Consider the following 16,986-nt stretch of genomic DNA (forward strand, 5'->3'; position numbering starts at 1 on the left):
GTCGCGCGCTCGTTTGGTTTGGTTCGGGTATTAATGGTGCTTCAACATTCACAAGAGAACTTGACGATCCAGGCCCAATATAAAGGAGCTTGTGCTTGACCTGCATTTCATTCAAAAAGAAATACCATCGCAGCATGTGCTCGATCACAAGGTAAGATTCATTTGATAAACTTTCTCTTTCAAATATAAATATCTGATAGTTCTTCGGTTTATTCCTATGAAACATCACTTGCACACATTTTTTTTCGATTATGAATATTTAGTAATTCAAGTCTTAAGTTTTCTTTACGTATTGTGGGCAAAAATGTTCCGGAACAACGTGGAACGTTTTCAGGTTCGCTAGACGTAGCAAGTGATTCCCGTTGTTCGAGGAAACGACAAATCGAGCCACTTCCTGTCTCGATCTTTCAAATTTCCTTCGACCACGTTCGTGTCTCGATAAGATATGCGTTTCAACTCTTCTTTCCACGTATTTCGATCGGACAGGATATCGCGTGGAATTTTCAGGGTCTAAACCACGAACGTGCTTCGTGACGCGTTGTCAAAGAATTAACTCGAAGTTCATTCAGTGGCGGACGGTCGAGGGAGGAGTAGTTTTCTCCTGTCGAGCAGGAAATATCGAAAATCCATAATGGCCGGGTAGCGTAATAAATCTTGGGGTCTTCTCTTGGATTTCCCCGATCAGTTTTAACACCGTAATAATGGTCTATCTTTGCTCCTGTTTGATCATCAAAATATATATTGATTGGCTCGTCCGGTTGCGTTTCGAAAGGCTCTTTTCACCCTCCTTCTTCATTTTTTTCTCTTGCCCTTTCTTTTTCCACTTTATCCGGCAATCGAGAGAAGCGAACTGGAGAAAGCAGTGGCAAATATTTAGGGATAGTCTCTTCTCGATTGAATTTGTTGTAGGCCACGACGAACGGCGCCGTAGCCTCTATCCCAGCTCGGTCAATATTGACTCTGGCTCGAGCCAAAGCCCATCGTAATAAATTATTGACTTCATGGAAGCGGAGTAGAAGCACGAAGGTCCTGCAGTGATCTGCATTAATCGTTAAGTATCCTTCCTTTATGGCGATATATTTGCTAGAGAGCTAGGGAAATTACACGGGACGCGTAAATCATTTTTACGACGGGATTATCGTCATCGCGCAGGACGAGGCAGTCGCGAATATTGATAGCGACACAGGGATTGATTGGACTGGAAAAAGTGGGTGCGTTGAGTGCGTTATGCCCCAGTTTGATGCACCATATTTCTGAAAAAATTCGCAGGATGATTTTACCAGGCTAAATCAGAGATTCATAATATGATTTCACTTCACTAGGACTTTTGCATAACTTTTTCATCAGAGATATCTATTAAGTAATAATGTTCACTTTAACCTCGTTGCTTACTGTTTCATTCATCTTTCCAGAGCTTTTTATCAAAATATGTAAAAGTAAGTATTCAACAGTTTGGTCTATGATCATTACCAGACATGATGCTGTTTATGTATTTATAGGATATTTAAACGCATAAAATGTATGATATGCAAAAATATACAGAACATTGAAAGTAAAGTATCCATTATGACATTTGAAGGATAAGACAAACGTAGATTTAGTTTTTCTAGCTATGTTTATAAAAATATGATTTTGCATCAGTTAAGTTGTAGTTGATTAAATCAACGTAACGTTATACTTCAGTAGCAGAAAACGTATTTAATCAGGTACGTTTCTGAATATCCATTTGCAAAGTATATAACTCGCGCTCCAATGAGCATCTATAGTATGGTGTAATTGACTTGCCGGTGGAAATTCCAAGCGTTCGATCGAAACTCGTTACGAGTTGAAAATGGGGTAGTTAAATTTTCATAAGTGTATCGTAATTTAAGGCTCGTCTTGAAGGTGTAAGTGCACTATGCACTTTTTCTGTTAGTTCGTCGGCACTCGATACGCGATTCGGAGGGGTCGCCCACGCAGTGAAACACGTATACACACGTATACGAGCACGAGCCCACCACACACCGTGTGCTCCTCGTTTCTCTTCTGTGTGCCGGCGATTTACGGTAAGGGCACCGTCTGCTTTGTGTGTTAGTCACCGACCGTAGGGGGTGAGAGAGACTGGCAGGACTCTGTTCTAGTAGAGGGGAAAGAAAAAAAAAAACGAAGCAAAAGAAAGAAAAGGTGGCACACGCGTATACGATCGAACGTGTTTAACACGTATGCTGTGAATTGGATTTTCATTGCTGGATGTTCAGTACCTGCATTGCTCTTACAGAGTAATTATTGTAGCGAAGCTTTTTGCGTATTTTACATGCGCTCTTTCAACATGAATATGAATTATTAACTCTATAAGATGTTATGGATTCATGTTTCCAATAATAGAATCACTCGCTAATATGTGTTACACGTTGTATCGTTAGAAATATAAGATCTAGCGCTGATTACGTTTCAATGATGGGAACTGTAAGATGGAAATCTCGCAATCTTTATACCTGAGTGCATACGTTATTAGATATCTAATAAGTATGTCAAATAGCATAGCTTTAACCTTGCAAAATTGCAACACAATGCTAATTGTATCACTGATTTGCATCCATAACAGTGTTATTCAATAGCAATATCGACATAGTAAATATTGTGAAACTGTTTTGCTATTTGAAAATCTCTTTATTATTTTCAGGATAGTCAAGTTAATCGTTGAATTAGTGCGCTAAATAAAAAAGGGATTCTTCTAAATTGATACCAAGATTGTTAACATTATATGTCTAATTTTTTATTAGGTTTACTAGGTAATAGGCTTTATTATGTATTAGGCTTTAAATTTGTAGTCTTTTATCTCCATAAGAAACTAGTAAATACTGCTTCTGGTTATTAAATACACTAGGTTGTACATTTTGATGACATGCATATAAATACTACTACTATAAGTCTAAAAAGTATCTGAATGCTCATGAATGATAATGTATGTACCTTTCAGAAGTCACATTGATCAACTCCATAAATTGAAAAGTACAAACGATGGTGATACAAATACTGTGTTTCAGATTTACCATATAGGTCATCTTCTTCCAATGAATTCGCTTATGAAAATAACCTGTTTCTTGACTCTTGTAAGTTGTTCCTTGAGAAATGAATATTAATCGTGTATTTACGCGATGAAATTAAGAGAATTAATTGGCTTCTGAGAAAGTCGTATACAACAGATTATACGCTAACAATTAGCACTCCTCTAGTGTATCTCCGTAGTGTTAAGATGTATGGTTATTTTCATCATAGATTATTACATCGAGAATGGGTTCTTCGGCTCCACTCTCGTTTCCTCTTCGTTCCTCTTGCTCTTTCGCGGATTCTCTTGTTCCCGCGATGATTTTCTTAATTGCGCTTAACCAGCCTGCTTAGTCAACTGAATCGATTCGAAGGCTACCATTCCGAGAAGAATAGTTGCCGCTCTGGTAATTGATTGGAGAAAGAAACGGGAATGGATGATTACGGTTGAAGGTGGGAATCGGTGAGCCGTTAACGTTGCCAACAAATGAGGCGGCGTTTGTCCACTTTGTTTGTAATTACTTGTTCTACTTGGATCGATCTGGTCGATCGCCGATCACGAGCAGGATACACTTGAATCGAACGTGCAATTATCAGAAAATAGCGTTGATCGGCTGTTCCACACTATAAAATAAGATTGTTACCTTTGCGTCTGAGGTAGAATAACTAAAAAGTAGGATCGACTTATTCTCTCGTTTGCCTTTTTCAAACTTTATATCCTTCCAATACGAAAAACTCACGACGATATTTGTAAGACTATTTAGATTCTTAGAATATGGAAATCATAATCGTGTATCCAAATCATTTGTGGTTAACGTTAGGTGATCATAATATGTAGAGTTTCTTCTTTTTTATGTGAAACTTCAAATAGAATTTAAACAAGTTTCATTAAGAATTAGCCTGGTACATGCATACTTAAATTTTCAAATTTGATTTTCTTGAGAAGCAAGTTTCAAATGAAAAGATTTTATTGCATACTTCCGATTTATTTTCACGTATAATAGAATATAGAGTTAGCATAAGCTCCTGTCGATTATGTATTCGTATTCAATCAGGAATTAGTCAAGTACGCGCGTTCAATAAATTTTCAAATTAAAGACTTCTGTAGGTATCGAAAACGAAGCTACGCATAAATTATATAAATTATCATTCCACATTTCGGACGTGTTTTTTATATTACCCGAGAAACTAACCACTTTCTTCTTGCACTACGATTTTCGATACATCGTAAAACCTCTTATGTCCACTAGAATTCATTAGAATAGGTCCAATAATTGGCATGTGCCGATACAACGAGCAAACATTCGATATTAGCCATTTGAAGACTCATTTAACCACAGGTTTCTCGTATATTTACCAAAAGAACGACAGAGAAAAGGAACAGCGATGGGCGTAAAAATAACACGATCTTCGAAACGATCGTACGTGTTTGCTCGTACAAGCTACAACCATTTCCAGGCGACGCGGCAGGTCTATTTGTTGAGAGACCCTCGCTTCCATTCGTATAGGAAAGGAGAATCGAGAATAGAAAGAGAGAGAAGTTTTAGGGTGGCAGAGTTCGATTGGGACACGCGATATATTACGTGCTCGGCACGTACGTGCTGACTGCTTCGTACATAAGTAGACATAGGCATAAATAGCAGCATACGATGCGTGTGCAAACGATCTGTGTACACGCCGTCGAAACGAGAAAGTATCAGGGAAGGGAATACCTCGGTGAAGGAGAGAGACGACGAGACATGCGAGTAACGCGAGCATGCACGTTTTAACGATTTCTATGGTTCTAATTCTTCTATTTCTTTTCACTTACCTTCCTGGTTCAAGGGAGTCGAAAGAGCGAGAGGAGTCCCTCTCGAGGCTTTAAACGGCCTTTAGTGGCGAGTGATCTTACCCTTTGATTCTCGGAATCGTTCAGCCCATCGTCAATTCTTTTTCTCGGACAGAGTCAACCGACGAACACGCTCAGTTTCTTTTCTCTGGCTATTAGCATGATGAGGAACGCGTTTCCTTCGTTCGAAACTTGATAAGACCGGTGATCGGTATTGTCAATTTAATCACTGCGCAGGCGACTGGATATATTGGTATCCATTCGTGCATTTCTTTTACCAACTAAAAGATTTGCACCAATAAAGAGACAGTATCTAAATAGCGTTTATCAGAAGATAGCTTCACATAAAAATATAAAAATTTATTACCTTGAATGTTACTTGACTACAAATCTGTAGCATGCTTGAAAAAAAAATGGTTTGACTTTGCTTCTCGTCGACACTCAAATTACTGGAAAGTGAAAATACCATCTTATTGCAACAGACCCTTCGATTAGAAAGCGAAATTATTGGAAGTGAGCAGGTGTTTGCGATCGTCTGACTGGATATCCACGATTCGTTTTCGATTATTTTACCCTGTGATGTCTTTGTTTCCATTGTCAATGAATTTTTTAGTTTTCCTTGCCGATGGATTTCTGGCTTGTTCTTTATCGATTGATAATTGAAAGATTTGCAGTAACAAGGAGACAGCTCCAATATTTAAATCATATTTATTGGATGAGGGAAGAGGTAGGAGTTCCATATTCAAAAGTGTAAATTTTATTGAAAACTACTACTGGAGAGTAGAACCGTTTCCTTCGTATACCATTCTTTGAATATTTTTACATTGAAAATTGTATAAAAGTTTAAAATATAAAGATTGGAATTTAATTGTACGTTTGTTGGATTACTAAGGATTAATCAACAGATACATATTCAAGTAGGACGTTAGACGTCTGTGATTCAACGTCTTGCGTATCGTGTGAGCGATTGCACCAGGAATTTCTTGACAGACGTTAAGTACATACACTCGAGGTTTGAGAAGAGTGAAGGTTACGAAGTCATGTCTTTGAGAGAAATTGGACACCTTAGACGTCTCGTGGCAGTACTTCCCTCTTTCCCATGAACCGGAGTCAAGCAGTGATTACTGCCAATTAGTGTAAAGTAAACCGGGGAGTATATGCTCCGAAACGGCATGAAGTTGCAAGTAGAGGAGTCTTTCGGTACGAAACGAATCGCAAATAACAGGTTGAGGCTGCGATTCCTGCTACCTTTGAGCGATAAAAAAATTACATAGTAGCAAGGATTATCTTTGCTTTCGGAGTTGAATATAATTTAAGCCAGATGTTACTATTCTTTAGCTGCATTGTCCAAGAATTTAGTTAGATATGTCCCCGCCTTTGTAAAATTCTATTTATTGTTCATAATTAATTGTTATTTATTTATTTATTTATAGCCTTTTTATCATTAGATACTTGTAGAATATTTTTAGTAAACAAGGGGTAGACAGTAGAGAGCAAACTCACAGCTTCAAACTAAAAAAAGGCAGAAGAAAGCAGATTGAATATTAATATGGAAATTTAAATAAAGCTATTAGGATAGTAAGCAAGCAACCCCAGAAAAGCGAAACAATATGGGTTGCCCGTGAACTTGACAGTGATTTTCTTATGGTAATCGGTTCCACCCCTCGAATAGGGGCTGGTATCGATGAATCTGTCAATAATATAGTTGTACATGCTCGGTTCAGCATTAAATTTTATTTCGAATATAAATCACGAAATAGCTGTGTGTATACTTGCAAGCACATTAAGAGGAAACATGAGAAGCGGTAGGAATTCAGTATGAAGTTTGATAGGCCGTAAATACTATAGGTACATCCTTATGATGAATCTGTCCGTTATTGCATAGGCTAGAACTATATAATACACATGCTGTTAAAGGAACATCAATAAAATGATTTTATAGTAATTTTTTATCGTTTCTATCAGATAATATTAATAATTGTTATTACTCCTCGTGATTTCATGTATTTATGAAGAAACGATAATAAACATAAAATATTTTTCAAAAATATAGATGTATTATAAAAATATACATCATCTTTTTGCAGCAGAAGTACTTAATACCTATACTTACTCTAATCGATACGATACCGTATCTTTTTTAAACAAATAATTACACCGATGATTAAGATATTTGAACATACCGTTTACAACAGCATCCGTATCTGTACGTATAAAACAATGATGGCACGTATTGTATAATTTTATCCTATACGATAAGTCAAAGTTTCTGAAACCAGGCACGGTTTATTTCTTTCTTCGTCTTGTATAGAATTCCATTTTATGCCGTAAAGGTGACGATCGTGTGCGGATTCGGAAAATTCAAGAAACTTCTATCCAGGCTATAGTTACGGTACACAGCATCCTTTAGCGAATATAGTGACATAATAGGCAAACGTCCAGGCCGATGCACCGTTATGCAGAATGGTGCTGAGGTCAAAGAGCCGGCACGGATGGGAGGGAAGAACTGGAGTCTGGGATGCGTTCGGAGTGCATCGGATATGCTCGTTCGGCTGGTTCACTCATGAATATTTGAAGAGCCGAGAGATCATGGGATACTCTGAAGTGTGTCTGAGCAAAATTTCGCGCCGCAAAACAAAGCTTCTCGATCGTGAGATCTCTTCAGCGGTTCATGAAGTTCCTTGCGTATACGTATGGCGTATATGAGTTCGGAGTTCATTTGGACAACAGCAAACAACAATCTCTGTAATAAAACGTAGGAAAAAAAGAGAAATACAGAGAATTATAGAGGATGAAGAGGCGGACTATTTATGCCCGTTTAATTCCACTTGCAATTATACCATAGCATTTGAGATAATTGCGATTTATTTTTACCAGTATGAAAATAAAATGGAAAGTTAACTCTATAGAGAGTTAACTAAATAACATTTCAAAGAAACTAGACATTTCCCATTATTCGTAATACGTTACAGTACGGAGAGATTTCTAAGATTGTTATCTTCCATGATGAAAAGAATTGAAAAAGTATTTGTTTAATTTACTTTTCCCTAGAAAATGACTACAATACACGTTAGATCGTTGTGCAATATTAAAAGTTGAATAACGTTGTCACTGAAGGGCTGTCTTCTTCTTAATACACGTATCGAGTTTGCACCGAACCGATTAAAATTTCACTCTCGTTACGGTATAAAACATCGATAATTTGATGCTATGTTACGAGACGCTACGACAATTCCTTTACAGATTTATTTTCACTTGTTATGCATTATGCAACCGCGACTTCGAAATCACGTTGAAAACGCGCTGCTCGTATTATACCAACGGCGAAACCCGTTTCGCTGGCGTTTCAATCTTGGCCATTGACACTGACCTAATAAGGGTTAAATGGATTGTTCCTGAATGTCCATTGAACGTAGCACGCGTCTCCATTGGGGTGTTTGCCATGTATGCACGCATTTAAATCGCAGTGCACGTTGCCGTTATCATCGTTGGGGGGCGTGTAATGAATCCCCCAGAGGATATCTTTCACGACTGTTAACGATTGATCGATAAATTTCTGTCATCGACACACACGCTCCAATATGGAAACCAGGTGTCGTTTTACGGCCCACATTCGTTGATATCTCTTTAACCGATCGTATTTTATGGCATTTTATTCTTTGAACGGGTTTTTCACAACGATGCAGCTAATGATTAGAAAATATCAAGTTATTTCACGATGTTTGATTCAAAATGCTTCAAACGAGTAAATTACATTCCTATAAGGCTTGCGTGGTAATATTTCCACAGTGCAGAGAGAATATGCACGTTTCCATTGGGAATGGAAATTATACATTCAAGCGGCGTCGGTAGTCGCCAATCGGCTTCTTCCTTTTCACTTACCGCTATGCAGTTACTTTTGCGCATAATCGACTGTGCCCGGTATCCTTTTCATTATTCCGCTGTGGAATATCGTAAATACCTAAAAAGGAATAAACGCGATCCGCGCTCGCCGCACTTAACACGCCCAGCTCGGTGAAATAACATCTCGCGAGAAAGTCGGGCTATCGTAAAATCTAATGTATCATTGGAGTTAAAATTTATCCAGGAATTGAATAGAAACTACGAATAAGGGGATCTAATTTGGTATATTTCGGGAGGAAGCGGTTTTTAAATCACGCTCTTTCGTAAATTTCGGACACCCTCTCGGTACACTGTTCTATAAATTGCAGACACAGCTTCTTGTGTTCAACATTACACGCCTACCGGATGAAATATCTGCAATCTGTGTGTACTAAAACAATCGTCAGGGACTGTATCGTCAGTATGGTAGAACGATACCTTACTGTTACAGTCTACCAGACAGAATAAAATTGAAGAGATAAGTCGTACGAAATCACATCGTAATTTCACAAATTATATTTGACAAGATTAATTACAAAATGTAATACATATAGCCTAGAATACGTTACTCTTACTAATATGGCAGAAATTATTTAAAAGAAAAATTATTCACACAATAGAGTAACGATTTGAAACATTTCTTTGTTCATCACTATAATTCAAATTTCTTTAAAATATGCTGTATATCCTTATTCAAGGTTCCCATTCAATTTTCCTAACGTCTCGTATATACCTGCCTCTTATTAAACGTCTGGTCCCTGGTGCATCGTTGGAGAACATTTTTTCGGCGATTTACGACGGTTTCGCACGTGACCAGCATTCGCCTGTCTCTCTATCCGTCAATCCTGCTCCCGACATCGATAAATCACGTTTCTTTCGTTTTGTTTCCGCGAGAGCCACTTGCAATTGGGACGTTTCATGCGGGAGGGCGGCACACTCTCTCTTTTAGGGGAGAACGAAGAGACGAATAAAGGGAGCCACACCAGAAGTACTCCTCAAAATAATTGATTGTCCTAGAGGCAATCGCTGCGGATATTTGAGGTTAGTAGAATGAATGTTGCGCCTGCTGTGAATGATATGCGTTGTGTGTTGATTCACTCGCATTCGTTCTGATGCATTGTGATCATAGCACTTGAGTGAATAGTGCAGAATAATTTAGAAGAGTTAACTCTCTGCTTTGTAGTATCGTATTGTAGTACATTCATAGTATGAATTGTAGTTACAGAATTTGGTTTTAATTGTAACTTCAACTTCATTTTTTCACAATTTAATTACATCCTGACTGCTCGAAGTTCGAATAGACGAGACTGGAAAATCACATGAAATATACACAATATGAGGAATACGAAGAATTTCTATTCCTTTATCTTTACATCTTCGCGAACATATCATCCAATAGAAAAAAGCAAGTGCTTACTCCCATTATATTTTACTAGAACACGAAGATCGCCTTTAAATGATTTTTTCGCGTTATTAGATTATCGTGAGAGCACGGAGCGACGTGACTTTGAGTATCAGATCAGTGAACGATCACTGAGGTAACTGCTAGAAAAATCGCGAAGGAACTAATTCGATTACACGAACGAGGAACGGCGACCGCACAGAGAGAAAGGGAATCCATCCATGAAATGAGGGTGAAATTTTACGATCGAGGTGCCATGGTCGGTTACGAAACGTTCCCATGGTCGGTAATAGTTAATTTATTAGACGAAGTTATGGTAACGGTTGTTGGATCGTCAGGGTCGACGAGATATCAGCTGTGCCACTGTTAATTAATCGACGAAAGTGATTAGTTGATAGGCACTGATTTTCTTAAAAATCGCGGTTCGCGCATTTGCGACCGGTTACCTGTAAGCTGTATGCTATGCACGTGAACGTAGCCAGATTAATGACCAGGGCCTATTAAGTGAGATTGACGAGCGTAAGTTTAACGGTAACCGTTTGACGCGTGAAAAAAGAAGCCAGGCATCGTTGCATTACTCAACGCGAAAATTAACCAGTCCTGTTTTACGCCCTTCCTGTCCAGTACCGCGATTACGCAATAAAAAGAGCCACGATCATTTCCTTGGCTCGGGTTAACGCGCTCGATGCGTGCCACGTTCGCGCTCTTCCACGTCGACGGCTGTTTACTCGAACGATGTTTAATGATTCCGTCAGTCATTACGCCGTCCGTCTCGAGAGAATAATATTTGTATAACTGGAATTACGCAGCTCGTTAAAATTCAACGGAAGCCACCGTACCGTGTAAACTACTAAACGGAACTGCAACCAGGTGGAAGGTTATCAATGTGTAATTTACATAAGGTGGAAATTTTGCGAAGTAAAATGTGTTTGAAGTTAAAACAATCATATTTGAACGTCACAGAATCCACACTCAAGGAAACGTGGAGATTTAAACAAATAGGTAGTTAGTTCACAGCTAATGAACTTTACACGATATCATAATCAATTATTAATTATCGAAACAAACATATTATCTTGTTTTTGTAAATAAGACATAATCCACTAAAAAGAATAATTTTAAGAAAAATGAATTCGTTTATCGTTTAGTTTGTCGTTCTTCAAAAGCACGCTCACAAATCTAGGTTTCCCGCATAAGTGAATTCTATAAACATTAATGTCTCTTTAGACACGAACAGATCTCAAATATTTGAAATAATAATTAGAATTTACAGATACTCCGCTTGCAAATGAAATATCGTTGAACATAAGGTGAATTTTGTTGTATCATATGAAATACGAGAACACTACCACATTAGCCGACTACCTTATTCTCGAGAATTTAGTCAACGATCTCGCTATAGTTTCACTCTTAGTAAATTTGGAAACGGTTTACCACGTTGCGTGATAAAATTAAATAAAGTTAAATGTAAATGGAAACATTACACGCGGCTTTCGTTTCGTAATCGTTGTCAAAAATTTCAGAGCATGTACAACCTTCATCGATTTTTTCCCTCTTCGATTATTACGAGGGATCATTATATAATGCTCGGTACGTGGCGCGTCGCGTACATGCTCCGCAGAGTACTTGAAACCGGGCCTAATGCTTCGAAAATTTGGCAGGGGAAAAAAGGGTCGTTTACGCGGAGCGTATACCGCCATACGCGTCCAATTATCGATGGTAACGCCGTTTTCGGCTTTGCCCCACTCCCTCGACCCTCTGTCAAGCTTTTTTCCCTCCGAATTTCTTCTCCCTCCGTTTGCACGAAACATGTAATCAAAGTTTACTGCCGAAGATACGTAATGACAGGGTTAGTGCTAGCGCGGAATTAACGATCTGGGAATGGAGGTTTGGGGCAGCGCACAAATTTCGTGGCCTTGCAATTACGTTTCACGTGCCCTTCCGCCATAAAGGCGAACCGACTGACGTAATTCGCGAGCTTTTACTCTCATCTTTTATTCCGTAATCGCCGCCATCGATCTTTATTTTCGTCGGCATCTTGCCGAGCCGGTAGAGAACCGAGCAAATCAAGTCGATTACGCTGCCTCTTGCCGATCTCACTTTGTCATGAGCGACTCGATTAACATCCCGGTTGTTACGCAATCCGATGATGAGACAACGTACGTTTGTTCGGAGTTTCTTTTCTTACAAGTTATTTTAGTCTCGATTGGAGGCTAAGATCGTCACAGCATCCGCGATTTGGTATAATCCGACGATTCAAAGAGAAGTATAAATGGCTTTTGTTGATCGCGATTGGTCGGAATAGAGCTGGTTTCAGCTGGTGGCTAAGGTGAGGCTAGACACTCGAAAGTCCTGTGCCTCGTTTTTCTCCACGTGATGGCTGAATGGGGCTCGCATTAGGTCCTGCGGCAGGAAGGCCTCTCTTACCGACGAGGGTAAGAGAGAAGAAAAGAAAGCAAAAGGGAGGATGCTTGAGACAAATGGAGGGGGCGGGGATGGAAATAAGGGAAAAAAAAACAGGCAGCGGATGTTTCGGACGCGGCTGGTTGCTTTAAGTTCAGCCCCCATACATATTCTCTTCCTCTTTCCCCCGAACGATGGTATTCCTTTCGATTCCTTTTACTTCGAACCGACCACACAGTCTCTTTCTCTTCGCCTCTTTGTTTCTCGCTTCTGTCCATTGTTTCCACGTCTTACTGGCCCGCGAATCGATTCATCGCGCGCGGTCTTCTCTCTGGCCGTGAGATCGAATCGGTGGTCGGTCGAGCCACTGCGTCGCGATTCGCCGCATTCTTTCCTGCAACCAACCGTGCGTGTAGGTGTTAAGTGTCAGAGACTCTCTCTCGCAGGTATACACCTCGAAGAAACGATTCTTCGCGGTTCTAATCGTGATCCTATGCCGGAGGATACGTTTTGAAAGGAATTCGAGCCGAAGAATGCGTCGCACGTGTCTTACGTTCAATAAGGAAGTATCACTATGGCTATGGAAATGGTTAGAAGATAGAATAGGGTGGGTCGTACCGGCGGAGAATTGGATTTTCAGGTTTAATCTAGCGGCATCTACGGATCGGTTAACAGGTGCTCCATTATGGAGCGTTTCCAATCCCGTTTTCGCCTATCCGCTCCCGGGGACAATAATTTCCAGTTAAATCTTCCGCTATTATGAGGGTCAGGTAGCGGCACGTGCTATTTCGGAGGCGTAATATATAGGAAGGCCGAAAGGTGTAATTTTAGGAGTTTGATGATAAATTTAGAACGGCCCACCAGTTGATGTCTCACTTGTCTTGAGATACTTAGCGATAGCTGCAGCGATAAATGGCTGCTCCTTTGTGGAATGGGAATTGCCGGAATCTGGATAAAAGAAAAGCACCGACTATACATATATTCTGATAATACGATGTATCGTGTCAACGTAATTTACTATAGCAGGGATTTATAAAAGGGTTTAGCTCTGAAAAGAATTTTAGGAAACATATATATATGATCGGTTTGAAAAGTATGCATCCAATAAATTATTTTAATTTAACTAAATATTTCGTATTCAGTTTTTAAGATATGTATAATCGTTCGCTATAGATTCTGTTTTATCTTCAAACAATGAGTTCACAACTGTGAAGTAAAGTACAAAGTATTCGTTGAACATAGATCACCAATTTTTTTTTTTTTTTTTTCACTGGCGTATAATTTTATACAAAATGTTATACATGTATTTGAAATAGATTGAATACCTAATATAACGCATTTGTGTGTAACTGTAGTAAAAGCTTTTAAAGAACACGGTTAATCTAGTTCTAATCGGAGATACAGAAGATATAAATTCAGACTTTAAAGAGTTTCTCAATAAAGCGATAAGTAAACTGAAACAAATTAAACTATCATCTGCTTAGCATAGTTTCAGGATTCAGTCTTATCAAACGGCTAGTTATCTCGTATACACTGGTAATAATTTTCATGGTATCTCTCGTGCTTTAATCGATTAAGGAAACGCGAATATTCGAATCGCGCCAGGAGAGACATAAAACGCGCGTTAAATTTTCTTATAATGCCGTAAAAAAAGAGCAACCGCCTCTGAGAAAATAAAAACGACGTTATATTATCTACCAAATAACTCTCGAAGATATTTTTGAACTTCATTAGTTCTATTTTCGCTGTTTCCTTGTATCTTCTTGCTTCTCGTTCATTCTATGTTTTCTTTCGTTGCTCCAGGACATCGAACGTATCTCGAGACTTTTATAGAGTTTATACGCCTTCCATGGAAGATATTCCAGGTACAACCCGTTCTGCTTCCTGTTCTTCCATTCTCTAGATTCTAGATTGTTGTTCCACGATTTCTTGAAAAGGCTCGTCGACGTTGCTCGGTTTTCTTCGATTAAATCGTCAAACTCAAACTGTACGGAACTCGACACCACAGAGCAAATTGAGTTAGTCTCGTGCGCTTTGCATAAGGAGATATTCGTGGAGAATACGATTATTGATTTAGTTTCTAATTGTGCAATTCGAGGTCTCGTGAGAAAATGAGGTTTCTTTATATTGCCTTTCTTACCTTGCTTCAAGGGAAAAAGACTTGGGAAGTTTTAAATATTTCTATCTATCTTAAAAAAAGAAGAAAGACATTGGATAAAACATATTAAATAAGAAACCGCATGAGTTTAAAGATTTTATCTTCTCGAACCGGAAATCGTACAGCTGTAGCAACCAAAAATCTTGTACTCCCACGAGGGATAAATTGCCTGAATTTCTATGAATTTCTGCCAGAGACACGTGTTTCATTCGTAAAAGTTGAATCGCACACAAGTTGTGTAATCCACGAGTAAGACTATACAGCATTGTGCGATCAATGCAACAGAATGATACATGAATACACATGGAAAAACTAAATTTCCCTAGTATACAATGAACTACATACCACCGAGGTAACTTGACTTTCTTATCATCCCTCGTACGATTCATTGCTGGGATACTTCTATTAATTACATGTGGCTGGTAAAAATTCCTGGTATTTCATTGGCCGTGTCGAGAAAGTGTTTGGAACGAGCTGTCGTACATTGAAATTCCTGGCTTTGTGGAACGAAAGTGCATTCCCCTGGTTCTTTCTTCGCTTTCAGCATTCCTATCGGATCGCTGTTCTGTCACTCGTCGGAGGGAATCATCGGTGTCTGAATAGCGTCGAATGGTCGTTCGAGGAACTCGATCCTGGCCGGCAGTCGAGCGAGAAAACGGAAGCTCTCCTCGCCGAGAAAGAAAAAATAGAACTGACACGAGAACGAGATTCCTGGGATCGTTGCTGCTTCCTCGTTTTATCGACCCAGCCCGACCACATCAGATTCCATTAACGGTGTCGCCGGTTCTCGATGCACTTCTAGCGATTATTGATATGGGAAGGCCTTTGCCTTCCACTATACGCAATATTTCCTTCACACGCGAACGATCTTTTTTCTACCTTTCCTTCTACGCACCCTCCCAGACTTTGCTCATAGCGAAGTTAGCAAGCGTGAACCTCCTCTTCACGATGCTTCGCTGTTTGACAGTGTAATTCAGGAAATAATTGTTTTTATCATCAAAACTTCATAGGCGTGTAGTGGTTTTTAATTTTTTGCGTAAGCTTTCTATAGACACTTTGTACTTTTTATAAGAGATAAATATTGCCAGCTGTGTTAGGTATAATATTTAAACTTTAATACTACAGCGTATTCGAACTTTTCTGGGATTGTCGCTATAAAAGGAACTAAAGATTAGATACTAAATATCCTACGCTATCAAAGATAAAATAATTGCCAGCTGGTAATGATTCGTCCTTTTTTTTTCGTGACAGAATCTACCATCGAAACGGAACGTTATGAAAGGATTGAAGCGAGAAGTACCGTTGCGAGATATTATAATACATGATAATCGTTAATGCGATCGAATGAAAAGAAGCAGTGGTTTGAAATTTAGAAAGGTGAATCGACAAAGAACGTGTTTACGCCAGATGTACGTGAAGGAATCCTGCGGCGCAGGTGCTAGGATAGAATTTTGAGAACCACTGTTACTCCGTTACTCGTACAAGAAGACACTTCCTTAGTAGTCTCGGAGTCGAAGTGGAGCCAATTACAAGACTTGCGCCAAGAGTCTCGTTGCCTCGGAGCCGATCGTCTGGCGAACAAACTTGCTTCGCCAATTGCTCGCGCCAACGCTTTGACAAATTCTCTCGGCACGGAATTATCTTGTTCACTGAACAAGTACAATAGAATCGACGATCGTTTCGCGATTGTTCCGTAATTAATAGTCGATCGTCGATTAATAACGTCTCTCTACCGTGTCGTTATCCGTATCGTTGAACGCCATGTTCGGAGCTTTGGTTTATCATCCGGTCGTATTAATTGCTTGCAATTAGCTAATTAGCGAATCGTAGGCCCTATAAGTGCTTAACTACGCCAATTAACGTGCTCACCGGTGCAGTAGGAGAGGATGAATAATGCCGGATGAAAAATATGCTCCGGTATCTGATACCTGGTTAAGTAACAGGTTCCTCGAAACGTTCAGGATGTTACACACGTTGGATGAATGCGTCAATGATACAACGGCGATAGATACTGCGGACTCTTATAGAGCAGAGAAGGGAGAGAAGGGCTACGTGACCAAAACAATGGCCCCCATAGACTGGGTCTCTTCCTAGAGACACAGTCGTGTATTGTTTGACGTTTAGTGTATCCCCTTATTTTCCATCCTATCCTCGTTTCTTTCAAACTCTTTGTATAGTCTCGTCTTTCTTTTCTTTTAGATCTTTTTCTTTTCGATCGTGTTTCAAGTTTCTTCCTTATTTCTCTCTTTTCCCCTTTTCTTATTTCGTTTCGTTTCGTCGTTTCCA

At 39.3% G+C, this 16,986-nt stretch overlaps 1 protein-coding gene across 1 annotated transcript in view; it reads left to right on the forward strand.

Annotated features, from left to right (window-relative positions):
• The window catches only part of LOC139992643 (uncharacterized), a 34,098-nt gene continuing 17,112 nt past the window's right edge, over positions 1 to 16,986 (forward strand). The window contains exon 1 of the mRNA XM_072013670.1: positions 1 to 151. Coding sequence (XP_071869771.1) covers positions 135 to 151 — 17 coding nt within the window. The 5' untranslated portion in view covers positions 1 to 134. The remainder of the gene's footprint in view (positions 152 to 16,986) is intronic.

This window comes from Bombus fervidus, chromosome 12 (genome assembly GCF_041682495.2).
Source record: "Bombus fervidus isolate BK054 chromosome 12, iyBomFerv1, whole genome shotgun sequence".
Classification (NCBI taxonomy): Eukaryota; Metazoa; Arthropoda; class Insecta; order Hymenoptera; family Apidae; genus Bombus; species Bombus fervidus.